At 44.8% G+C, this 21,279-nt stretch overlaps 1 protein-coding gene across 2 annotated transcripts in view, besides 1 other annotated feature; it reads right to left on the bottom strand.

Moving 5' to 3' along the window:
• Mertk (MER proto-oncogene tyrosine kinase) overlaps positions 1-21,279 on the bottom strand; it is a 104,248-nt gene that overhangs the window by 70,920 nt on the left and 12,049 nt on the right. For both annotated transcript variants that reach the window (NM_008587.2, XM_006498860.3), the window contains exon 2: positions 2,649-3,057. In NM_008587.2, coding sequence (NP_032613.1) covers positions 2,649-3,057 — 409 coding nt within the window. The remainder of the gene's footprint in view (positions 1-2,648; positions 3,058-21,279) is intronic.
• Positions 16,424-20,068: an enhancer, noted in NCBI's record as "VISTA enhancer mm1476". NCBI's record gives its function as "enhancer in: dorsal root ganglion[3/4] | limb[3/4] | branchial arch[3/4] | facial mesenchyme[3/4]" and the evidence as "EXISTENCE:transgenic organism evidence [ECO:0001131][PMID:17130149]".

Here is a 21,279-nt window from a genome sequence, read left to right as displayed (position 1 = left end):
AAAAGTGTGTTCTGGGGATTAAACTCAGGTCCTTATGCCAAGTTCTTTACCTACTGAGTCATTTCCCAGGCCTAAAAGACCATTTTACAAATCACATCATGTGGTCCAAGCCCATCACTATGGAAAGCCAGGGAGCTGTGGCAGCTGACCCAGAGTCACATGGATGGCTGGAACAGCAGGGTTGTGCTCTCTTCAAGTGACACCTGACCTATGCAACACTTCTGTTCATTTCTCTAGGTCATTAAACACCCAACCTACACTAGGTGCTTATGGAATGTTGTCCTTTTCTCTTTGTAAGCTTTGTTTATGTTAAACATCTGCTTTCTGTAGTAAATGCAAAAAAATATACAGTCAGAGCCACTGTCTGCGAAGGGCAGCTCTATAGACCTCAGCAGAGTGAAATGAACCAAGAGAATCATAGAAGTTTGTTCTTCGCCCGGAAGCAAAGCACAACTAGTGGAAAGGTTGACAAACTAAATCCCGACCAGAGTCATCAGGACTGTGGGAACTGTGAGGTTGCTTTCTGAAAAGGAAACAAAAATGATTCACCTAAAGGCATGACACATAGGGGATCGTGCCAAGGGTCAGGTCAGAGAAAGTGAAAAACATCACACAGATCAAAGAACGTCCCACTCCACTCTGGTGCAGGCGTCAGAAAAAAAGGCCTCGCTTTGACTCTGAGTGGTTCCCATCTCGTTTTGAGCTTTTAGGAACAACGGGCCAAGTCAGTTCTTCAATTGCAAAACATAAAGATCACCCCCCCTACCCCCGGTTTAAAAAACGTCAATCTGAATATAGAACTCTGTTAGAGGCTAAGAAGTGTGTGTGGTGGGGGGAGGTGGGAAAAAGAGAGGCCAGATACAGGAGCCAAAGTTCTGTAAAAGGAATACATTTGGGTGTTCCACAGCACAGTGGACTAACTTTGTAACAACCTAGTATATATTTTATGAAGATCTAGAAGAAATGAGCTCTAAATGATAAGGAAGAGGAAATACTAATTGCCCTGGCTCGATCCGAATGTAATGTAGATACCACACGGCACCTCATTAATATGCATAATTAATACATGCTAATAAAAAATTAAAACCAGGAAATAATTGAAGAGATAGAAGAGAAAATTCCACAGTCTACAACCTCAGAAAATGATGGCTCAGCTTTTGGGAATATAGAATATTCCAGATGCCTGTCCTGCCTTGGCTGATAACAGTAACCCTAACTCATCAACCTTACCTTGTAAAATGGAAGGAATATTGAAACTGTGGCTGACAGCCGGTCTCATTCCCTAGAACTGGATGCAGCCGAAAGAAGCCAGGAAATGGTGAGTGGCAGGGTAAATCAGGACTGGGACAGCTATACTGTTTTAAAGGTCCCATGGCCACTAGATAACATTGACGTTGTCCGAAGTGTGTGCATGTGCACCTGTGTGTGTGTGTGTGTGTGTGTGTGTGTGTGTGTGTGTGTGTGGTGTGTGTGTGTGTGTGTGTGTGTGTGTGTGTGTGTGTGTGTGTGGTGTGCGTGCGTGTGTGTGTGTGTGTGTGTGGTGTGCATGCGTGTGTGTGTGTGTGTGTGTGTGTGTGTGTATGTGTACATGTGTGCATATGTGCATACCTGTTTACCAAGTAGGTTAAGTTTGTTGGTGAGTCAGACTAAGGAGCTACCTGTCTTCGGCCTCCCCAGAACTGGAATACATCATCTCCAGACTGAGGATTGAACTGAGGTCTTCACACTTGCAAGGCAAGCACTTTACCAACTGAGCCATCTCACCAAGAGCTGGCATTCTCTACATGGTCCTTTATAAAGCTACTTTCCTGGGGCTGGAGAGATGACTTAGCAGTTAAGGGTGCATGCTGCTCTGGCAGAGATCTGGTGTCCAGTTCCAGAATGCACATGGTGGCTCACAACTGTCTGTAACTCCAGTTCCAGAGGATCTAACACCTTTCTTTAGCCTGTTAGGGCACCAGGCACATACACAGTGCATGTCTATACATTCAGGCAAACATACATAATATAAAATAAATTAAATAATTTAAAAACAAAACCTCTAAGCACTTTCTTAATACAGTCTTGTAACCTCAGTGTGTAGGTGAATCAGGAATTCAAGACCAGTCTCAGCTATATGGCATATTCAGGGTCAGCCTGGACTACCTGAGAGCCTGTTTATAGGAAAAGACCACTTTCTCTTTGGTTGGAGTATGGCTCAGAGGTAGAATATATACTTAGCATGCTCAAGGCTCTGGGTTCTATCCCCAGAACTGAAAATGAACACGTGCTCACACACACACACACACACACACACAAACACACACTCACAGGCACAAACATGAATACCCTCCCCCCATTCATACACACTGTTTCCCACTCTCTGGTAGCCCCTGGATCTAAGGTGTACTTAGTACTGGCCTTAGATGAGTTGGGAGCAGCCTTCTAAACCCTCAGAGGGTGTTAGCCAGCAGATACCATGAGGTAAGCTCAATTAAAAGAAATCAACAACTCAGGTCAACTATTTCTCCACACTCTAAAGGGATCAAGATTGCTTAACAAACAAACAAACAAACAAACAAACAAACAAACAAGGGTGATTTTTACTAGAGGATTCTGCTTTGGAGGTGGTATTAGCATAATGGCATTTAGAAAGAAAGAATACATACCTGAACAATGCAATTATTGATACCCCTTCCTCATCAGGATAAAACTGTGTGATTGAATGATGTGCCCCGAGCAATTCCTTTCCATCTTTCCACCATGAAATGCCAGCTGTTTCTTGGTATGTGTTAGGAATATTGATGGAGCAATTAAATTTGACATTTTTATGTTCCGACAGTACTATGTGTCCAATGGTGTGATTAAACGCAACAGGAGGTAGGAGCTTTGATGCTGTGGAGGTCACCTGGGGAGCGGCTGTGTGTGCTGGATGTGATCTTCCAGTCTGGGGTGGTGGCAGCTGGTCCCGGCTGGAGTGAGGAGCAGAGAATGGCCTGTGGTTGACTGGGAGTCTCCCTGGTAAAGGCCCTGAAAATAGCTGATCTAGCTCGGTCTCTTCCCACTTCTCGGCAGTGCCTGCAGAGCAGAAGATTGGAGTTTTAGCCTTTAAGGTGATAAAGAAAACAATTCAGATGCTTAGTCCACAGCCAGTGAGGCAGAGCATCCTCACTGGCCTCAGAAAAGACAAACAAGAAGTTGAGTATAAAGGCCTATGCTTGTCATCCGAGCATTTGTGAGGCTGAGGAAGGAGGGTCAAGAGCTCAAGGCCAACCTGAGCCACACAGTGAAAGTCTGTCTCAAAAGAGTCAAGAGCTGGGATGTAGCTCAGTGGTAGAACACCTGCCTGGCATGCACAGGACCCCCAGTTCAGTTCTTAGCGCCTTAACAAAAGACAAGGCTGGGAGAGCATCCTGATAGACAGACACGCACATCTGACGACTATCCTCACTCTGTGTACTTGCTGCCTTCTAAAGCATCATTTCTCAACCTGTGGGGTCTCTGCCACTTTGGCAACTCCATTTCCAAAAACATTTTCATGGTGATTCATAACAGAAGCAAAATTACTACAGTTATGAAGTAGCAATGATAACATTTTACGGTTGGGAATCATCACAATTGGAGGAACTGTATTAAATGGTCACAGCATTAGGAAGGTTGAGAACCACAGGGCTAAAGGATACCTAAGAAAATTCTGTCTGGTGTGGTGGTGCACGCCTTTAATCCCAGCACTTAGGAGGCAGTGGCAGATGAATCTCTGTGAGTTCGAGGCCAGCCTCGTCTATAAAGCGAATCCAGGATAGCCAGGGCTCTATTACATAAAAAAAAAACCCTCTCTGGAAAAAAAATGAAAAAAGAAAGAAAAAAAATAACAGAAAAAGAAAGGAAGGGAGGGAAGAAGAGGGAGGAGGAGGGGAAGGGAGAAGGGCGGAAGAAAGTTCGTTAGTTCTTGGACTGGTGAGATGGCTCAGTGGGTAAAAAGGGCTTGCTGCCAAGCTGATGGCCCGAGTTCCATCCACAGAGCCCACACAGTGGAAGGAGAGCACTGACTCCTGCACACTGTCCTCTGACCTCCCCATGAGTGCAGCAGGATGAGCACTGCCTCCCATACACACACACCAAGTACATAAAATGTAAACAATAAAGTTTCTCTAACAATTTTTGTCAAGGGGCGACTCCATCCAAGTTCTATATACATAACCTAGCAGGAAAGGGACAGCTATACGGGGGCCTAAAGTCACCTTTCCTACTACCCATCTGCTCAGCCAGACAACCGGAATGGCCACTGTGGGTTACAAAGACACAAGTTTTGAAGTTTTGCATCCAACAAAGAAAGTTTCCCTTGTGCGCCAGACTTGGAGCATCTAGCAAATGCATGCCCACACAAATGAGGCAGGAGATGTTTTTATTTCATCTGGCCTGCAACTATTTCTAAAAATAGAGGCTCATGGTCCCTGCACTTGAGCTTCTGTGAGTGGCACTTGAGGAACACACATTCTCTGCTGGTTGCTATTCATTCAAATGAGTTGGTAATGCATGGTTGCAGCAGTGAGTAAGGCAGACACAGCCCAGCATTCTGTGCTGTGGGTTAGCATCTTGCAGTGCCCTGGAGCACGGGGCCTTACTGGGGTGGGGGTGGGGGGTGGGGGTGGGGCGCTATACCTCCTGCTCAGAATATCTCACCTGCTGGGGACCTGATAGTAGGTGATAGGGAGCATTGTGACTTCTGCTTAGGATTAAGCCATAGCTGGCAGGAGGGCTCAGTGAGTTAAGTCACTTGTTGCTGAGCTTAACCACCTGAGTCCAAAATCCTAGGAGGAGAAGAGAACTGGTTTCTTGAAGTTGGCCTTTGACCTCCACATATACACACAAAAGAAATAAATGTAATTTTAAAATTAAAACAAACAAACAAAACTCAAGCCAGATGAGTGGTACACACATTTAATCCCAGCACCCAGGAGGTAGGAACAAGTAGATCTATGTGAATTCGACAGTAGTCTGATCAATATATCAAATTCTGGGCTACATGGTGAGACTCTGTCTCCAAAGAAAAAGAGATGGGGAACAGAGGTGGAGAGAGGATGGGAGGGGAGGGAAGGAGAGGACAGGATAGCAGAGGGGAGGGGAGGGGAGGGGAGGGGAGGGGGGGAGAAGGGAGGAAAGGGAAGAGAGGGGAGGAGAAGATGGGAAAAGAGAGAAGATAGGAGAAGGGGAGGAAGGAGAAACACAGGCTACTGCGGTGGTTGATGAGAATGAACCCCTCAAAGGTTCGTCTATTTGAACGTGTGCTCCCAAGGTTGATGGAACAGTTTGGAAAGAATTAGGAGCTGTCACCTTGTTGGAGGAGGCGTATCACTGAGAGTGGGCTCTGCCCTCTTCTTGTGGATCAAGATGCAAACTCTTAGCTACTGCTCGAGCTCCACGCCTGCCTACCTGCTGCCTGACACTCCCTGCCATAATCGTCATGAACTCGTGTCAAAGTCTTTCTTCTATAAATTGCACTGGTTATGGTGTCTTATATCAGTAGAAAATTAACTAAGATAAACACCAGTTAAGCTTGAATTTACAAATAGCATTCCACACTGAGTGTCTAGGAAACACTCAGGTGGCTAGTGAAGAAGAGAAGTGAGAAGTCTGAAAGCGGGACAAGAAGGACCTGGGGACCTCTCCTGTAGCTTCCTCTATGCCTCGTCACTGTGGCTACGTGTCTACTGTTCAGCTGTGGCCACTTCTCCTGTCCACAAGCAACCTCTCAGGACACCCTTTACCTCTTTGGGAACCACTCTACCTGGCTCTCTTACTCTGGGGTCCACTCTCAAAATTCCTCCTAGAAATTCGGATGGATGTCAGATGGGAGGCAAGAGATTCAACGTAAGAGTCCAGAAAGGAAAGCAAGGCGGTAAAGGATGTGGTACCACGGGCCTTAGTTTACTAGAAACACTTGTAGGCCAAGGGCACCCTCTCTTCTCCAACAAGGCAGACAGGAGCCAGCTGGAACAGACACCTCAGGTTCAAGAGCATTTCAGAGGCCCAGAGGGTAACCTATGATTCATGCCATTAACACACACACACACACACACACACACACACACACACACACACACACACACCAATAGACATGCTCACATGGATTCAAAAAAGCTCATAAGTTCTCAGCCCGGTACAGAGAACTGTAGGCAACTAAGGAATGCTGAAAAGCAGGAGAAATAGTCTTCCCCAGGGAGAGCACCCCATTGCATATCCAATACCAAATGGTCAGCCCTGGAAACATACAGAGAGTGACACACGCCGTGCGCACTCCTTAGTTTGAAAGATAGAAAGGAGGGATAAATGGGAAGGTTTTGGAGGGAAGAAAGGGAAGAGGAAAATAATGTAATTACATTATAATCTCAAAAATTAAAGAAATAAGTCTTAAAAATGATATGGTCAAAATACACTATATGAAGAAAATTCAAGGAAGGAAAAAAAACCTCTTGGGGGCTGGTGAGATGGCTGAGTGGGTAAGAGCACTGATTGCTCTTCTGAAGGTCCTGAGTTCAAACCCCAGCAACCACATGGTAGCTCATAATCACCCGTAATGAGATCTGACGCCCTCTTCTGGTGTGTCTGAAGACAGCTACAGTGTACTTATGTATAACAATATATAAATCTTTGGGCCGGAGCAAGCAGGGACTGAGTGAGCAGAGTTGACTGGAGCGAGCAGAGGTCCTAAAAATTCAATTCCCAACAACCACATGAAGGCTCACAACCATCTGTACAGCTACAGTGTACTCACATACATAAAATAAATAAATAAATAAATCTTTAAAAAAAAAAAAAGAAAGAAAAACCTCTTAAAACACACACATACATAAACACACGGGAAGACATTTAAGATGCTAATGAGACATGTGATGTGAAGTTGTATAGAACTGATATAGAAGAAACTTAAATTACAGAATTGGTATTATATAAAGAATTACCACTAGATCAGCTAAGGATTAAGTTATACAAGTGGAATTTGACCAAAGGAGTTGAGTTCTGCTTCCAAAATACCCAAAGGTAAGTACTACCATAACCAGGCCTGCTAGAGATAAGTGAAATTTAGGACGCTAGGATGTAAATGTTTATTCACTGGGATTGACCAGCCATTAGGCTCTGCTTCCTACAACAAAGGAGATGGCAGTGACTTATGACCTACCATTAGGACCTGGTTCTCATACCAAACACATATGTATCTCTAAGGGGTATGTGCAGGGTATAGGATCACAGCCATCAAGTCCACTTTGCTATTATCAGAAAAAAAAAATTCTGCGCGGTGGACAAAATGACTCTGGGTAACAACTATTTGAAAAAGACCGACACTGGCAGACTTATAAATCTGGGAATATGTGATACCTTTACTGTGTAAATCTCCTATCTGCCTAAGTAGCCAGACTTTCAGACTCCTGCCTCCACTTAAACTGTTTGAAGTGGACCTGAGGCTGGGACCCAAAAGAGATTTAAGGATGGAAGAGCATGGAAAATGCATGAGCTATAGTATATATCTTATATAAGCTAATGAAATCTTCTGTTGGGGTTAACTCTTTGGGCGTTAGCACCAGGTAACCAGGCACTTAAGGAAAGAACTTTCCCTTAATTAATCTCAAAGTGTGTATAGTCATTTCTTACCTGGGTAAGCACATTATTTCTTATTTTTATTTATTTTTAAATTTATATACATATTGGTGTTTTGCCTGTGTGTATGTCTGTGCGTATAGTGTCTATGGAGGCCAGAAGATGGTGTCAGATCCTCTGGGACTGGAGTTGCAGACATTTGTTAGCTACCTTGTGGGTGCTGGGAATTGAACCCAGGTCCTCTGGAAGAACAGCCAGTGCTCTTAACCTCTAAGCCATCTCTCAGCCCCTTATTTCTATAATAGACATAGATATCACAGTATGCTTGAGAAAGCCCACTCTTATGTAAATGACCCCAAAAGCCTGATGTGACACAAACACCCCCACCCTTTGCACAATGTGGCCGTGGCGGTGGCTGTTAGAGCTTCTAAACTTTCTTCTTACTTCATCATTTTCAGCTCAGTTTCCTTTCTTGGAAATATATCACTTCCCCCAAAAATCTGGTCCTGCTTCTGTTGCCATCCAGGTGTCTCTGATTCCTTGTTCTGGGACCTGATAGCCTGGAAGCCCTCAGGAGGTGCCCACTGAACCCTGAAATCCACTAATATCAAAAGACTCTATGCTTCCTTCGCTTGAAATCTTCATGGGCATGGGAATGGCATTGGGCTTCATGGGTCAGCTGGGGGCTAGCCTTGAGCTCATTCATCTAGACAGATGAGTGTGTCACAAAGAGAGGGTTAATTTATTTTAAGGAGTGGTGATCAGTGGGACCCTAGAGAAGAGGCCCTTCTTTGCTCCTTACATACAGCCATACCAAACAAACTTCATTCACAAGCCAAGCCTATGCTCTTTCTAGTCTGTGGGTTCCATCCAGTCCTGCTCTGATATGGGCTGTTTCTCTGTGGTCATGCATTTCCACCAACCTCCTCAAGGATGCTATTTATCGCTGTAACTTTTGAGGAACACAATTATAAAGTACCCAAATGTTTTCTATCAAAAGAATAATTAGCATGTCCATGTGTTCTTTGTGCAGGATCAGAGGGTCCTTGGGCCCCCATGTTTTATTTCCAACAACTCGGGGGCTCATCCAGGATTCTAATTCCATTTGCGAAGAAGGCCAGAGTCATGTCATTGGAGAAATGTATCTTATGGCTGGCCCCATGGCAGTGGCCCTCTAGCTGGGTGTTTGATATTCCCTAGATCAGTAATGACAGAGAAGTCAGCAACACAAGGGCCGGTGCACAAAGGCAACCATGCAACTCTATCCAAGATCGACATAAACCAAAGTCAAAGTATTGCCTTAGTGGTTGGGACCTTCAGGGGTTGTTTGAGTGTGAATGAGATAAACAACTGAGTAGGGTATGAGCATGGAGCCCCCTCCACAGTTCTATAACTCTTCAGGGGTCTCATAAGGCTTATTAGCAGGCCAGGCCTCTGGATGCAATCATGGGATTATACCAATCTACCTAGCACCGAGAGGTCCTTAAACACTGTCCTGCAAGGGAATCAGATGGAGCTGAGTGAAGTGGCAGAGTTGGAGTACAAAAAACCTGCCCCTTAGGGACAGTGAGGAGTGGCATGCTGAGCCTCTCAGGGATTCTTGAGTTAGGGATCGGAATGGGGAATAATCAGGCCAAAATGAGCTCCATGAAAGTAAAGGGATAGATTCTCCCAGACAGTCCATTAAGACTTAGGCTTAAATAATATAATAACTTAACACATAGAAACAACAAGAAAACTGAATGATATGGTTTTATTTGGACCAAGGAACCTATCCTTATACTTCAAAGTGAGTCTCTCAGCTCTTAATTGAATACCTTAATTGTAAGAGTTTATCTGATCTCCCAAAAAGAAACTGACCATGCCATTTATTGGAGGGCATAGACCTGTGCTCCTTTATCCAATGAGAAGCCAGGAACTATGACAGAGGTTCCTGAAAAGACAATATCTCTTGCTTCCCACTTATCCCTGACCAGTCCCAACTTGATCCAAACAATCAAGCTGACAGGATTTGCTCACCCACCAGCTCCTCAGGGATACGCTCCAGCCCCTCTGCCTGGACGGACTGACTTAACACAGCAGAGGAATTGAGCCCTCTGACTAGGCCAGAAGTTCTCCCACCTCACTCCGTCTACCCCTCCCTGTCCCAGCTAAGAAAAGAAACTGAACAATGTGAAAGAGAATTCTAAACTTTGACCTGCCCTCTGATCCTCCAGGAGAAACTCCTGACTTTATTTCCCCACAGGGAAGTTCCCCCAAGAGAAGAAGGAACTGGGTTTGTTAATGTCTCACTAACTAGGGCTGAGGTCAGCTCTATAAGAGGTAAACTTAAGTCCTTATGAGAGGACCCTTAGGGGTGGTAGACCAGTCAGACCAGTTCTCAGGGCTCCAGCTCTATACATGCACTGTTAGTGTCTATCCTGCGTACGCTGGTTTTCCTTATTGCATTCAAAGAGGAGTAGAGGCATCAGGGCTCTTTTATATTAAGGTTCTATCAACAGCCTAAAGATATCAGTTATATTTAGTTATACTTGTTTATAACTAGAAATTTTCTCCTGGTTAACTCTGGTACAAGTAGATCCTCTCATTGTATACAACCCTCTGGATTCAAATTATTTCCAGAGGGAACTACTCATTTAGTGTTAAAAGGAGAATCCCGGGCTTCAGTTTTTAAGAAGCCAAAATGTGAGTCCAGGAAAGAGTAATTAGAAAAACCTTTCATTTGTACCTGAGGCCAGGATTCACCTAGTAGGGTGAAGCTTCATGTCCAAGTTAGACGTGGGGCTAGCAATTGCCACGAGGCAGAGCCAAGCTTCCCTAAACCCCTGGACTTCATGGGTAAAAAGAATATTTTCTCAAGGGTTGGTATAAGAAGGAATATAGAGAAATCCAAAAGAGCCTTCCAGTTCCTAGCACTCTATAAACCCTGGGAGACACAGTAAGGGCAGGACAGTATTCCATGTCCTTAGAACAGAGGTCAGGACTAAAACCTGTCATTGAAGGACTGATAATAGCTGGAATCACTGAGCCCTGTATGTTCACTTGTAACACTCTGTTCTCACTGATTAAAGGCTGATGGATCCTATCTTAGTTACTTTTCTACTACTGTGACATAACACTAAGACCAAAGGACATGTACTTGAGCTTATAGTTTCAGAGGGTTAGAGTCCATGATGGTGGAATAAAGGAACAGCTGAGAGCTGTTCCACAGATATTAGGCAGAGAGAATCCACTGGGAATGGCAAGAATCTTTTGAAAACCCAAAGCTTACCCCTACAAACACACCTTGTCTAACAAGGCCACACCTCCTAATCCTTCCCAAACAGTTCCACCAACTAGAAATCAAGTATTCAAATATATAAGCCTATGGGGGCCACTTTCATTCAAACTATTACAGATCCTATAGGTTAGTCCAAAACTTTAGGACAGCAAATTCAATTATCTAGAGCAACCTGTGGTACTAAACCCCTACATTCTCATCATTAAGATTCCACATGACCATGGCAACAGGCTTAGTGTTGTAGACCTACAACATATGTCTGGGGCCTTGTCCCCCAGCCAAGAACAGTCAAGACTTCATTCCCTTAGACTGAAAAGATTCTCAGAGAAGTAGAAACACCATAGGTGGACAGTTCATCCCCAGGGATTCATTGACTTCCCCAGTCTATCTGGACAAACCCTTGAAGAACCCTTCCAGTTTAGGATGAACTGCTAATCAAAGGAAGTGATGCTCCCTTTTACAGAAGTAAAATCTGCTTGATATGTTCTTTGTTCTATATAGGTGGTGTCCTTGAACACTACATTTTATTTTCAGCACTCTGAAGCCTCTATGTTGTTCATCTTTGCCTCTGGGGTGGTTCTGGGGCTCTGAAAACAGTATTCTAAATATATGGCTTTGGGTTTGAAACTGAGAGTACTTGAAGAGGAGTTACTACCAAGGAGGTCATTCTTTTCTTTTCCTTTCTTTTTCTTTTTCTTTTCCTTTCTTTTTCTTTTTCTTTTTCTTTTTCTTTTTCTTTTTCTTTTTCTTCCTCTCCTCTCCTCTCCTCTCCTCTTCTTTTCTCTCTCTTTCTTTTTTTCTTTTCCCTTGAGACAGGGTTTCTGTGTAGCTCTGGCTTTCCTGGCACTCTATAGACCAGGATGGTTTTGAGCTCAGACATTCACCTGCCTCTGTCTTCTGAGTGCTGGGATTAATGGGATTAAAGGCATGCACCAACACTGCCCAGTGTTTACCACTCTTTATCTAATTAAATAGATCTATAATCACTGGAAGGACACCACTTCCCCCATTATTTTAATTGACTCTCATTAACCAAATCAGAGTGAAATCATTTCATAGGGAAGGGCTTAGAATCAGACCTCTTATCTAAAGCCCAGAGGAAGTTTGCTCTAGGCCATCCATTGTTTGTTCTCTTCATTCATTCATTCTCGCCCCTAAAAACCCAAGTACTCTCCTTTACTTTCTTCAAGAGGCTGGGTGCACCTCACTTATATGCATATTCATCAGCCATGTATTTATGAATATGGATAAATGTATGTTTGTTTTGAGACAGGGTTTCATGTAACCCAGGCTAGACTCAAACTCTTTACATAGCCTAGGCTGGCTTTAAACTTCTGATTCTCTTGTCTCTATTCTCTCTCTCTCTCTCTCTCTCTCTCTCTTCTCTCTCTCTCTCCCTCTCTCTCTCTCTCTCTCTCTCTCTTTCAAGATTTATTTATTTATTTTATGTATATGAGTACACTTCGCTGTTTTCAGACACACCAGAAGAAGGCATCAGATGCCATTACAGATGGTTGTGAGCCACCATGTGGTTATTGGGAATTGAACTCAGGTCCTTTGGAAAAGCAGTCAGTGTTCTTAACCACTGAGCCATCTCTCCAGCCCATCTCTATTTTCTTGAGTGCTAGAGGTATGCCAGGTTTTATGTGGTGCTAGGAATTGTTTCGGGGGCCTCATAAATGCCAGGCAAGCACTTTACCATCTTCTGAGCCATGTCCTCAGCCCCTCGTATACTTTTTCTGTTGCTAATATGACTGTTGGCAATTAGTTTTAGCAGACCCAGTCACCTGACCTTCAGAGGGAAGACTGAACTTCCTCACTGTGGGCAGAGATTGCTGCAGTTTCTTCTGTTTTTCAAGCATCATGGGACCAAGGGGTCAGAGATTTTGTCTAAGTAATTGTTTTCCTTCAGTTACATATAAGTCTCTTTCTCAGAAGGCAAAACTTAAAAGAGGAAGAAATAGGTACTAACTTCCATTACATAATTTATTCCTTGACACCAAGCTCTTCCAGTTTAAAGGTACCACTAGTTTGTTATTTTTTTAAAAATCACATAAAATGGAAACTACTTTGCAATCCCAACCCTGCAAGATAACCTTTTATAACAATTTGGGGCTGTTGTAGCTTTCAGCTTTAGATGAGCCAAGCTGTTATAAGCAAACAAGCTGCTAAGTGAGTCGGGGGAAGACTCCCCATCTCTGGGACCACCCCTGAGTCAGGCAGTACTTGCACTGAGCCTGTACTTTCTCCATACTCCAGATGGCCCAGAAGACAACTCATCTCCACGTGTGACGGTCCAGAAGCTGCCTGGATATATTGACTTGTAGCACCTATGTTTGGGCATCAACATTTGCTCCCATAGTCCAACCTGAAAAAGTAAGGCATCTGTGTGTCCAAAACGCAGACCAGCAGAGGGTCCTGGAGCTATGGGGAGACAGCAGCCTGAGCTGAGCTGCTGTGCATTGCTTCCTCCCAGGGAGAATGGGGTGGCAAAACTGGTGTTTCCGGGGCCACTATTAGGAATAAAGGAGTTATAGATTACCATGTGTGGCTCACAGTAATCAGTGAAGATTAGCTATGATTTTTCTTATTTTCTCCTTTGATATTCAAAGTCTTCTGCTGCCTCGTACTTGAAAAGTGCTGACTTTCAGGCTTAATACTGGGACCAGGGCTCTCTTTGTGGCTTCGAGATGTGGAGTGTACAACTTTGGGGTGCAGCTGCAGTGTCAACCGTGTGTGTAAACGGTGCCCTACAGTTGAGCAATGCATTATCCTCAGTGTGGCTAAAGGGAGTGGGAATGCAAAACAGAAACAGTCTGAGATTAGGTACCCAAGGTCAGTATACTAGTACAATACATTTTTGTTTTCTTTTTGAACAGGGTCTTATGTAACTCAGGCTGGCCTCAAACTTGACGTGTTGCTGAGGGTAACCCTGAACGTCTGACATTCCTGTTTCCACCTCCTAAATGCAGGACTACAGTCATGGGCCACCACACCCAGTTTATGGGGAACTGGAGAATCTTGTACGATAGGCAAGCACTCAACTCTCTGAGTCCAATTTCCAGTCTTCAAAGTACACTCTAAGCTGCCAGGTTTCCCTTTCTCTAACTACTTTGGCACTCTATAGAATGCCCCCATTATTGCCCTCTTTAATTTGCTACAGTAGTAGAATCCTGTATTTCTGATGGCCTGATGGTGGGAAGATGAGATCAGACAAAAAGAACACGTTCTATAATGAGCCTTTAAAACTGTCCCTGGCATGTCCTTAACATGCCAATGTGGGCCTGATAGATGACTCCCATTTTGGAGATAACTGTTGAATGTTCAGCTGGGAGCTGTAGTGAAAACTCACATCAGCAGCTCCCTGCAAATTTAGTCCTCCCCACACAGCATGTGTGGAAGGGCAGGCTGCATCTGGCTGTGACTTGGATGAATGCTGAAGAAATCACCCCACCCACCCACTTCTTCCAAGGGTGTTCTATTGTGTGGCCAATGAGCAGGCTGTGGGAAATGTGACTTTTCATTCATAGCGTATGCTACTAAGCAAGCACCCTTGGATGCATGGTCTCTGGCTAGCTCAGTTCCAAGATAGGCTGCCCAGCGGTTCCAGCATCTGCATCTGCTGAACAGCACCACATAGTCCCAGCTTCAGAGAGGAGAGCCCTGCTACCCAGTGCCTTTGTGTTTCCAAGCCTCACTTAGCTTCAATTAGAATCCACATGGTGGCTTCCTACAGTCAGAGACTTTGTCCTCATCACCTTTCCCCATTGCTCAGCATAGGGACAGACATGTGGGATGTGGTGAGCAATGGTTAATGGCCCAGTTGCTAAATTGGTTGGGTATGACGTTCACTTTCCACGTGGGTTTGCTTTGTTTTTCTGAACATATTTGTCTGTGGCTTCCTCAGAGTCCTGAATGATGGATGCATGGTCTAGCTCCGACACACTGTGAACATCTATGGAATATGGGCATGAGATTGTACAGTATTCTAAAGAGTGGACATGGAAGACAAGGAGGTCAGGCATTGATGCTGCCCTGCCTGAGAGGGGATACCTTAGAGTTTCATTGCTGTAAAGAGATGCCATGACTGTGGCAACCTTCATTTTTTTTTATTTTATTTTTTATTTTTGGTCTTTTGTTTTGTTTTGTTTTGTTTTTTGAGATGGGGTTTCTCTGTGTAGCCCTGGCTGTCCTGGAATTCACTCTATAGACCAGGCTGACCTCAAATTCATAAAAATCTTCCTGCTTCTGCCTCCCAAGTGCTGGCTGGGATTAAAGGCCTGCACCACCACAGCCTAGCTACCACAACAACTCTTATAAAAGAAAACATTTCATTGAGGCTGGCTACAGTTCAGAGGCTTAGTCCATTTTCATCATGGCCAGATGCATGGCAGTGTGCAGGCAGACATAGTGTTGGAGGGGCTGAGAGTGCTACTTACTGATGGTCAGGCAGCAGCAGGACATTGCCACACTAGGTGTAGTTTGAGCATCTGAGACCTCAAAGCCTATCTCCACAGTGACGCACTTCCTCCAACAAGGCCACACTTACTTGAGCCAGGCCACACACCTCCTAATATTTTGGCTCCCTATGGGCCAAGCTTTCAAACACTTGAGTCTATGGGAACCATTCCTATTCAGACCACCATAGAGGACAATGATGGGACTGTTGCTGTGCCTCCAGAACAGGCTTCTGTCACCCGCACATCTGCAGTGGCTCAGACACTCAGGGACTTTGTGAAGGCTCAAGATTGGCCTTGAATTTCCATGCCAGCATAATGAACTAATGCAACTCACAATTAAGTCCAAGGATGTTCAGTGAGCACAGTGTGTGAGGACTAGCATGCAGGGATGCTCAATGGTTAGCTAGCAGTTCTATTCTCAGAGGTGAAGCCTACCTCCTCTGCTACTACTGCCTTGACATTTATGATGTCTCTAACTTCTCTGATACCCAGAGGAAAAGCGGACCATGGAGACCAGACTTGGCATACACTCTCCTCATCCTACCTGAGGTAGGCTCATTGGCCTTCCTCTGAACTCTGGCCTGGTGGTCTTCTGAAGTAGCAATTTCTGATGCCTTGAGAAAACAAGCTTTGGCACTCACTGGGGACAGTGCGAAGTACTGACAGCCATGAATCCCAGGGAAAGTACCCTTTGAGCTCTTGGCTCTTGGGATCTTTGTCTCTCCTGGGTTGGCCTTTACATGACTTTTCTAACAGGAACCTCATTTTAATTCTCTTGAAGCTCAGTGACCATAGTCCAAGGTAGAAAAAGGAAGCTGACACTGAAGGCCCTGGGGCAGTGGGTAGGGAACATCAAATAGATTTTCTGGATCTAATGTCCCTCCAAATTGTGGGCTGAGCAAAACAGCAGCCCTGTAGGGCAGAGTGTCCTGGTTAGTGAGCCTGTTCCTTATGCCTTCATCCTGGGGTGTTATTTATATACCATGATCCCAATCCGCAGGGAATGCTGGGATCGGGGAAGAGTGCTCCTAGGCCAGATGATGGAGTAAGAGTGAGCCTGAAATGCCAGGCTGTGGAATGTGTGGGCTGCTCCTTCTACTCCTTCTCAGCTGTGTGCTCTAGGGTGTTCTTGGTTTTCAATCCATAGGTGTACAGGGTCCTATGTACCATGATTGGGTCACAGGATGCTTTGCCTCAGCACGCTGTGTTTTCCTTTCAGCCCTGTGGCCTCCCTGTGGTATGATCTGTTATCATGATATTCCACAGGAGCTTCTTTCTGGAACATGTGGTCTGTATATGCCTTCCTCAGAAGAAGAGGCCAGGTCACTGACCTCCCGTTCTGCGTGCACCCACCCCCAAGTTGTGGAACTGAGTGGCCTCCTCTTCCTCCTCCTCCTTCTTCTCCTCCTCTTCCTCGTCTTCTTCTTCTTCTTTTTTTTTTTTTGGTAAAAACAAGGCAAAATTTTTCTGCTTGGTATAGTCTGAGTTTATGCAAATGCAAAGGATTCTGAACTAAAAGAGAGTAACAGTATGGGGCTGGTGGTGTAGCTCATGTGCTGGTGACAGTGGTAGGGCTCAGATGCTAGCCTTGTATGAGCTTGCTCCCCAGCGCTGCTTACAACTGATCCTTTGAGCACAGGTCTGTAACCCCAGCACTCAGGAGGAGGGAAAGGCAAGAGGAACAAAAGTTCAAGGTTACTCTAGGCTGGAAAGAGAGAATCTGAGACCAGTCTTGAGATATATGAGGCGCTGTCTCTAAAAAGGGAGTCGGAAAAATATAACCTTCAGTCAGAGATCACTTGTCCTGACCAGTTCTAAACTGTACATAGTAATCATTAACTTCACCAGATGGACCGCCTCGGACCCCTGGAAACAGTTAAAAGGCCATTTGAGAGATTAAAGACTCTGGAGCTATGCTGGTGTATAAGTGTACAGCCCCAGACCTCCTCAGCAGTAGATGGGTCGGGGGGGATGGGAATGGGGCTTGATGGCTTGAAAAGAGGGGAGTAAATGGCCAGTGGTCACATGCTCTTGCAAGAGGTCACAGCTGTAGCTCAACAGGAGGCAAAAAACCCCCAGTGAGAGCAAAAATCCAGAGCTCCCCACACAGTGGGAAGAAAGTAAAGTAGCCAGTGAGGCACAGTGTTGGCCCGGCCAGATTTTTCACACTGACCCAGAGGGCGTACATAATATGTCAGATGAGACACTACTTTTACAACTAAGCAACAGAAAACAGCCACCATCTGGCATATGAGATTACTTGGAGCCAGAGCTTTATGGCACACATTCACAGAGTGTCTGAAGGGCCCCAAAGATCTGACCAAAGTATAAAGAACTTACCAGAATGACAACCCCACCACCCTTGCCCCACGCATTTCTTTGGGCTTTTAAAAAGGAGAAGGGAGAAGAGAGAACCATGTTTACCCCTTGACCCACAGGGCTTTAAGTGTCACCCCCGAGATGTCTCTAGGGTACCTCTTATTTTTTGACATGGGTATTAGGCTCCTTCTCAGCAGAAATCCTTTGCAATATCAGTTTCCTAAGTAGACCCCAGCCCCTAGGCGCTCTCTGTAGAGAGGTCCCAATTCAGCCATAAAGAACATTCCAGGCTCTGACTGCAAACTCTCACTATCCTCTCCAACCCCCTTACCACATTTTTAAGCCTGGCAGAACACCAGAGTCTTTCAAGGAAGGTTTTTAAATTTTTATGCCTGAGGTACAGTCTGGGCACCAAGATCTTGAAAAATCTCTTCTAGTGATTTTCCTGATTAAACTGTCTTGGACTCTTTCTGGGGAATGCACGTGGCAGCTGACCACCCCTTGGATAAGCCCAGGTTTGACCGGGTGTCCCTTGGGAGATGGAGGAAGGCATGATGAGAAGGGTTTCAGGGCCTGGCCTTGGAGCAGCCATGAAGAGGAGCTATATCCCATGCATCTTCCGATGGCAGGAGCCAGGCGCTGGTGAGGAACGCGGCAGGATCTGGTGTACACATACCAAGGGCAGGGAGTATTTCCACAACAGCAACATCTGCTCTGCCTCATTTCAGTTGCAAATAGTCATGCCTAGACTGGAGATGCTAAACATATGGAACCAATTCTGCTGGCTTAGACCCTTCCACAACTCACGGCAAAATGTGAACATACACTGTTAATTTAACCAAGGGTTTTCAGGCCTTTCCCCTCTGGCAGTCTGCCAACTGCCCCAGAAAGACTTTGAAGCAATTCTTTCTGGCCACAGGCAGAAAGCATGGTTCTCTCTCACCAAGAGGGGGTGGGGTCTGAAGTTGATTCTCTCCAAGGCCCAGAGGTGGGTTTCCAAAACCCAGGAGAGACTCTCAGCCCTCAACTTCACTTTCTCTACCATGCTGTTTCCAAACCTACACAGTACTCCAGACCACAGAAAGCTGAATCGCTCTTATGAAAAAAAAAAAATCTTTTAAAGAAAATAAGTATTTTCTTATAAAATGTGACAATTCTGGAAGACTAAAACCTTAGCAAGACTAATTTGTTCGAGTCCTTTCTAAGTGACAGAAAACAAAGCATCGACTTCAAACACTTTATCGGAAAGTAGATGAACTTTTGCCTACTTTCTGTAGTAAGTATAATTAAGAACCCTGGCTATTACGTGTAAAAACAAACATTTGAGACAACAAGCACTCTGGACAAAGCTAAAGCCATCAAAAGGAGCAAAATGGGAGAGTTGTATGGTGACTGCCAGGGACGGGGAGGGGGAGGGGACGGGGAGGGGGACGTAATGGTGTGGAGTTACAGTTTTTGATGGCTAATCATGGAACTAATTACATCTGGAACCAATAAAACCCAAGCAACAGGGCATACCTGTGAAGGCTTTCTTGACCGGCTCAAGTGAGGGGAGAAGACCCAGCCTAAATATGGGCCATGCCTTCTAGCGGCCATCTACACAAAAGGAAGCAGAAGAAGAAAGCTTTTGCTCTTTGCCTGCTTGCCCTCACTACATACAGATATGTAGGTAAACATTCATAACTTAAAAAATATTTTAAACTGGGGGCTGGAGAGATGGCTCGGCCGTTAAGAGCACTTACTGCTCTTCTGAAGGTCCTGAGTTCAAATCCCAGCAACCACATGGTGGCTCCCAACCATCCGTAATGAGATCTGATGCCCTCTTCTGGTGTGCCTGAAGACAGCTACAGTGTACTCACACATATAAAGTAAATACATCTTTTTTTTTTTTAAATCTTAAACCCAAAATAAAATGAATACTTTAAAAATATTGTCCCTTTTACATGGTGGAGCCTTCACAAGTGGGTCTGCATAGCCAGAAAGGAGAGATGGGGGGTTGACCAGAAGGAGAGGTCCCATGTGTCCAAGGGCAAGGAGGAAGGTCCAGATGAGAATCCTGGAGGGGCCAGGGAGTGAAACCTCAGCCACATTGACAAACCAGCTACCACCTGCCCTGAGGAGGGCAGACCTGTCTAGAGCAGCCTTGGGAAACAAAGGCTCTGTCCAGATGTTCTACCACAGCAGCCTGCTAAGCTGACACAGAAGTGGCATTCTGAGAGGGAAGACTGCCTCTAACCCACAGCTCAGCACTTCACCTTATAAATAAGTGTCTATGTTCACTGGAAGGTGTACAAAAGTTGGGGGCTATCTTAATGTCATGAATATTTGCCAAAACTCATCACGTTCCACACTTAAAATTTTGTGTTTCTGGGGACACTTTCATGGCAGCCCACAACTTTCTGTAACTCCCATTTGAGGAGTTCTGACACCCTGCTCAGGCCTCTTAGAACTCCAGGCATTCATGTGTAGCAATACATACATACATACATACATACATACATACATACATACATACAGGTAAAACACCTATATACATAAAAGGGTTTAAATTTTTTAAAGATTTATTTATTTTATGTACGTGAGTATACATGTGAGACAGTGAAGACACTGTCTCTGTCTTCAGACACACCAGAAGAGGGCATCAGATCTCATTACAGATGGTTATGAGCTACCATGTGGTTGCTGGGATTTGAACTCATGATCTCTGGAAGAGCAGATGGTGCTCTTAACCACTGAGCCATCTCTCCAGCCACAGGATTTAAAAATTTAAGGCTGGTTTAACCCAACAGTTGGAAATTTTCTCTAGGAAAACCTGAGAGATAAGTAGATTGGGGCTTTCAAAAGAGAGGCTCAGCAGTTAAGAATGTATACTGCTCCTGCAGAGGACCCAAATTTGGTTCCCAGCATCCATATCTGGGGGCTTATTAATCACCTGTAACTCCAGGGAGAACTGATGCCTCTGTTCCCCACAGGCACCTGTACCCGCATGCCCCTTCCAATACACAGAAACATATGTGTGACATCATGAATTGTTAAAAAATATATATTATTGTACAGCATTAATATGTGAGTGGCATATTCACATATGTACCTGTAAGGATAAATGAACTGAGATGTGGCTCAGTTGGTAGATGTATGTAGGAAGTCCTGGGTTCTAGCTCCAGCAAGCACGGCATAAACCAGACACGGTACCATATCTCTGTGATCCCAGCACTCCAGAGGTAGAGGCAGAAGGATCAGAAGTTCAAGGTTATACTCAGCAATATAAAAAGTCACAGGCCAACCTGAGCTACATAAAAGCCTCTCTAGAAAAGAAACAGAAAACCAGGCATTTCCATCTATAATGCCACTAATGAACTTGACATGAATTGAGTCTAAGAGGGTTGAAACAAGTGAATAACAGTCTGCATTGCTAACCTTTGACTTCTTACACTGGGCCGTAGGGTCCTGAGAAAACATTACTTCCTATGCCGTACTTAGGCAAGTCTTCCGTATAGAGACTAGAGAATAGGTTAGAAAAGAAAAAAGGCAATGGCAAAAAGAAAACGTCAAGGATATTTATTGGTTGGCCCACCTACTTAGAATCACAGCATGCTTGTGTGGTGTGGTTTAGAAAGAGGAAGCTTTGCCCTGTTATTCTTCCCG

The sequence above is a fragment of the Mus musculus genome, chromosome 2, assembly GCF_000001635.26.
Source record: "Mus musculus strain C57BL/6J chromosome 2, GRCm38.p6 C57BL/6J".
Classification (NCBI taxonomy): domain Eukaryota; kingdom Metazoa; phylum Chordata; class Mammalia; order Rodentia; family Muridae; genus Mus; species Mus musculus.
This window is presented reverse-complemented; position numbering and strand designations above follow the sequence as displayed.